Raw genomic sequence first — 5,711 nt, 5'->3', positions numbered from 1 at the left:
GGGCGCCCACTGGTGGGGCAGGTGGTACTCTATCTGGGTGCGCAGGTGGCACGCCAAGTGCCTGCCTAGGTGGTACCTCGCCATAAGGGTCCACTTGCAGCCCTTGAGCCACCAAAGTAGCCTTCATGATGTTAAGCACCTCCTGTAAGGCGGCAATACTACCCTCCTGGGCCTATATTTTTTGCTGCTGGGAAATGATTCGACCTTTAAGGGACACCACTTCTCATGGCTCCTCCATGTAAAACAGCTGGGAGTATTCACTATCATAGTAGTCATCCCCATCCTCATCATTATACCCCTCATTTTCGTTGTAGCTGCAGGCGGAGGTGGTCGACTTGGCTCTTCTCCCTCAGCGACGGTGGGATTTCCTCGGTGACGTTGCGTCCGGTAGTCACCATGGATGTATCTTCAAAACTTTTTTCAAGCTCTCATGAAAGCACCAAAATGTTGAATGCCTTTTTTGCTTTCTACTAATTAAACAAAATGCTTAAAGAAATGTACAAAAGAACACCAAGATTTACGTGGTTTAGGTTATTAATTAACCCTAGTCCACTAGTCACTTGTATTAGGATTTGAGGAGCTTTGGGGTTTCAAGGTCCTATGGAGCTCAGGCAGCATTTTAGCAATACTAAAAGTGGGGATCAGATCCTTTACAAAGTGCTCCCTAGACCTAACACGAGTAAGACTTTCCTTCCGAGGAGCTCTAGGCGAACTCAAAGAGATTCATTATCTTCCATGAAGCTCAATTACTCCTTAATGACTGCCATTGATAGAGTAGTTTTTATAGTGTTTTAGAAACTGTTTTAGGGAATTTTTTGAGCTTATTTAGTTATGTTTGTGCAGTATGACGCTTTTGTTACCTTCGATTGTTAATATTTCAGGATTTATGGAATATTGATAAATGACTGTGTTTGGCTTCGAAAATATGTGATTTGGTGAAAAAAAGGATTTGAGTCGTGGCTATGAGCATTAGAGCCACGACGTTGTGATTAGACAGAGATACTGAATCTTGAGAAGTCGAGGAACGCGGTGCTACCTTTGAGAGTCGCAGTGCTATTGATTGGATAATTTTGGTTGTGGCACACCAGCATTAGAACCGCGACGCTTGTTGAGTCAGAGACGAGGCAGACTTCGGTTCCTGGACACGGGCCGCGACACTTCATTAGAGGGCCACGACGCCTAAGGGGTCAACATTCATATTAGGGAATTTTAAGCAAAGGTAAAAGAGGAATTTCACGTTCAGAGCACAAACTACTATTTAAGAAACATTATGAAGATTTCTGAAAGGGGGTAATGCTAAGGAGAGACTCAAGGAACACTCTGTGGAGGCAAAATCTTGGAGTTCAACTAGTTCTATCATTATTTTTCTTCTTTTTCTTTTACTTTCTCTTGTAGTGATGTTTATATATAGTTTGATGGATTTTATTATGTTTATCATGAACAAATTTTCTTATTTAGGGTGTTAAAGAATTCTCTTGAAACCTTATGATTATCTAATGCATTTTTTATGAATTTCTTATCAATATTGTGAATTGTTTGACTTGTGTTTAATGCTTGATCACCATTTACATGATTTATATGATTTTAACCTGAGATCTAGGAAGTGAAGGATAAATATGTTGTATTCAAATAATCATAGATTTATATTGGACGAGAGTACCTGTATGATTTGTGTAACTTTGGGAATATGTGTTTAATGCCTGCAATATGTTAGTTTACCACAGAGATGTAGGAGATTTCTTATTGTAGAGAATTATAAGTACTAGTAAGAATATAATTGATGCATGTCATATACCACAACAAATTCAACAATTATTTTTCTTTCAATTATTTTAGTATAATAGCATGCACAGGTCGAACCCACGAGGACTATTGTTCACTTTATTATTCAATAATTAGCACTAAGACTAAAAAGGGGATTTAGATTTTGAACTCAAAATTTAATAACATACACTAGAAGGCAAATAAAGATTGATATTATGATATTAAGAAATAGTTAAAGGTTAATCTCCACAACAATTATTCCCAATCACTAATAATAAATATTATTCCAATTTCTCAATTAAACTATTAACCTCGCAGATAACGCTGAAGCAGACAATTATCCCAGTCTCCCTATTACAAGTAATCAAGGCAAAGCGCTCAATAATTAAATTTTTTAGCTAATCAATAAATCTATGAAGCATGCAATCTATTTAACTTAGATAAAGCATTAAGTCCTATGGAGACAAGTTAATCTAGGCAATAAATTAATGAAGCATATAATTCATGTAACCTAGGTTCTATTTTTTATCACAATCAACAATTCTTTTGACATCACTATCAATTGCAATTTATCACTTACACTTAGAATCATAAACTATTAGGTGAGTAGTAATTCTAAGCTGACAATTGAATACTTTAAACCCTTAATTAGTTGACCACCTAACAATAAATCACAAAATTCATAACATTCAATTGGAAAAATAGAAACAATTTAATATTGAGAGAAATTAAAGAATAATACTCATTATCAACAATCAAGAATTCATGTCTTGGGTTTTGAATTAACCCTTAACCTAAAAAGAACATACTCCATAATAGTAATCATAATCACAAACATAATTAAAATTACAGAGATTAAGGGAAGAAAAGAAACTAGATTGATTAACAATACTATTGTAGTGTTGTGGTCTTCTCTCCAGCCTTTTTTGAGTCTTTTTCTCTCAAAAACCGTAATAAAAACTTACACTCAAATTAACCCTAATAATCTTTTATAGTCTCCTTTAAATTATATTTAAAATGTAATTAAAAATCTAAAAACAACGTCGCAAGCCGTGGCCTGGAAAATGCATGTCGCGATCTAAAGCAAAATATAGGCAAAACTGGCCACGCAAGCAGCGGTCTGAAAAAACTGGGCAGCGGCCCGTCTGGAACAAAAAAATCTGAAACGTCAATTCCAATTAAAGTGTCGCGGCCTGAATTTTATGGGTCGCGGCCTATCTTCAATTTCTTCAATTCTCGACCATAGATAACTTGTACATTGCCGCCACTTCAACATTTCAATCCCGAAAGCCTGAAATGCTCCTAAAACTTCATTTTAACCTCATCTTAGTGAGTCTCCTTTCAACCAATGATTTATAAACTACACTTGCCATCAAAATGTTAGATTTATCATCATAAAATGCAATGTAGAAAATATGTTGTAGAATCATGAAACTAAGTTAAAACTACTAAAAATGCTATCATAACAACATCTAAGCATGGAAAAACTTATCAAATATTAATACAAAAAATGACCTTATCAATAATTTACAATTGTAATTCGCTATCGCAATAGAGATAGAAATTCTTAAATTCACATTCGAAAGACGTAGGTGGAAAGTTGATGAAATTAATAACCCTAATTCTTATACCATTAAATTAACATTTAGTATTGTGTTCTCTATTGTTCTATTTTATTAGTTTTATAAATTAAGAATTCATTATTTGTCAATCAATTAGAATTGAAGATTAATTTTTGGTAGTTAATAATAGTCTTTGTGGGAACGATACTTGATTTATCACTTTATTACTTATTACGATTGCGTAGCACATATTTTCCACAACATGTTTTTGGCGTCGTTGTTGGGGACTGTATTTTTAATATCAACATAGTAGATTTTTATTCAAATTTGGTTTTTTATTTTAGTATTCATTTGGTTTGTGGCTGATATTCTGTTTTCAGGAATTATTGGTATGTGCGACGAAGTAGACAAAATGAATTAATACCGATAGATCTTGAAAGTGAAAGAACTTGCAGAAAAAACTGAAAGATTAAGAGAAGGTTGAAGATTTCCATGGTCGAGAATCAAGGAAATGCAGCAAAAAACGTTGCTAATGTTAATAATATTCCAAATATTGCAGAGGTCCCAGTAGACCAAGGACCAAGGACACTCAGAGACTATGTACTTCCTACTGTCACGGGAGTGCATTCATGCATCAGACACCCCACTATTGCTATGAATAATTTTGAGATCAAGTCGGAAATATTACAAATGGTGCACTCTACTGTTCAGCTTGGGGGGTTGCCTATTGAAGATCCTAATTTGCACGTGGCCAATTTCCTGGAGCTGTGTGCAACATTTAAGGTTAATGGGGTGAGTGATGTTGCAATCAGATTGGAATTATTCTCATTTTCTCTATGAGACCGAGCAAAGAGTTGGATAATTTTGCTGCAAGCTAATTCTATCACAACATGGGAAGAGTTAGCCCAGAATTTCTTAGCAAAGTTTTTCCCTCCAACAAAAGCTGCAAAGTTGAGAGGGGAAATTAATAATTTCTACCAGACGAAAGGAGAATCACTGTATGATGCTTGGGAGAGATTCAAAGATTTGTTAAGGAAGTGCCCACATCATGGTATAAAGAAGTGGATGCTGGTCCACAACGTTTATAATGGGTTGAATGGTACTACTCGTACCATAATAGATGTTGCAGCAAAAGGTGTGTTCATGAGAAAAAGTGCTAATGAAGCTTATGAATTGTTAGAGGGGTGGCAATGAATAACTACCAGTGGCCAACTGAGAGGGGACAAACAAAGAAGGTGGCTGGTATGATTGAATTGGATGCTATTTCCATGCTTATAACGTAAGTGGCAACATTAACGAAACAATTACAACAGAGCAACCTGTCAGCCCAAGCCATGGAAGTACAGAGTTTATGTGGGGCATGTGGGAGTGTCCATCCATTAAATCACTGTCCTGCCATGGATATGAATAATATACCTATGGAACAAGTCCAAGCCATAGGAAATTTTCAAAGGTCAACCAACAACTCCTTTTCAATGTCATACAACCAAGGGTGGAGGAATCACCCTAACTTCTCATGGACAAATAACCAAGCCGCACAGCAGCCTTTCCCTCAAAATCAGCAACAATTCCCACCTCTACAGCCACAACCACAACAACCAATACATATGAAAAAACCCAAAGCACATTCTGATGTACTGAACCAGTTCATGACCGAATCCAGGGCATCTATCAAGAGTTTGGAGACTCAAATAGGGGTGTTGGCTACTTTGATGACAAACTGTGCTCAAGGGAACTTACCAAGCACTGCTAAGGTAAACCTAAAAGAGCAGTGCAATGCAATATCTTTGAGTAGTGGCAAGGAGTTAAAAGAGCCAAAAGTGGTTGATAAGGAGAAGGAAATGAGTGGGTCAAATGTTATAGAGAACCTAGAAAAGCAGCCAGAAATAAGCATAAATCACCATATAAAGATCCCATATCCTTGGAGGCTTCAAAAGAAGAAGCTTGGCATGTAGTTTTCTAAATTTTTGGATATCTTACGAAAGCTACACATAAATTTCGCGTTTGCAGAGGCACTTGAACAAATGCCAAGTTATGTGAACTTTATGAAAGAAAATTTGTCAAAGAAAAACAAAATCGGGGGACTATGAGACAGTGGCACTTACTAAGGAGTGCAGTGCAATACTTCAAAAGAAGCCACCTCCCAAGCTTAAAGATCATGGTAGTTTCAATATCCCATGCTCTATAGGGGGCTCAGTGGTGACGAATGCTTTTTGTGATTTAGGGCCAGTGTGAATCTAATGCATCTATCAATCTTTCACAAGTTGAAATTGGGAGAAGCTCGGCCTACTACCGTGTCTTTACAAATGGTGGATCGTTTAGTTAAACATCCTCGTGGAGTGATTGAGGATGTATTGGTGAAAGTGGAAAAATTCATCTTTCATG

The 5,711-nt window shown here is 36.5% G+C and overlaps 1 protein-coding gene and 1 non-coding gene across 2 annotated transcripts; one reads left to right on the top strand and one right to left on the bottom strand.

Moving 5' to 3' along the window:
- The first annotated feature begins 3,818 nt into the window (after positions 1 to 3,818).
- On the top strand, positions 3,819 to 5,281 carry LOC133792133 (uncharacterized). The gene is made up of 2 exons (XM_062230054.1): positions 3,819 to 4,118; positions 4,640 to 5,281. Exons 1-2 carry the CDS (start codon positions 3,819 to 3,821, stop codon positions 5,279 to 5,281), a joined length of 942 nt encoding a protein of 313 aa, XP_062086038.1.
- LOC133793154 (small nucleolar RNA R71) lies at positions 4,275 to 4,381 on the bottom strand. The gene has a single exon (XR_009874612.1). It is a non-coding gene; the product is annotated as a small nucleolar RNA R71 (small nucleolar RNA).
- Positions 5,282 to 5,711: the final 430 nt, after the last annotated feature.

Source organism: Humulus lupulus, chromosome 7 (assembly GCF_963169125.1).
Source record: "Humulus lupulus chromosome 7, drHumLupu1.1, whole genome shotgun sequence".
NCBI lineage: Eukaryota > Viridiplantae > Streptophyta > Magnoliopsida > Rosales > Cannabaceae > Humulus > Humulus lupulus.
The sequence above is the reverse complement of the archived record's forward strand: the minus strand, read 5'-3'. Positions and strand labels throughout refer to the sequence as shown.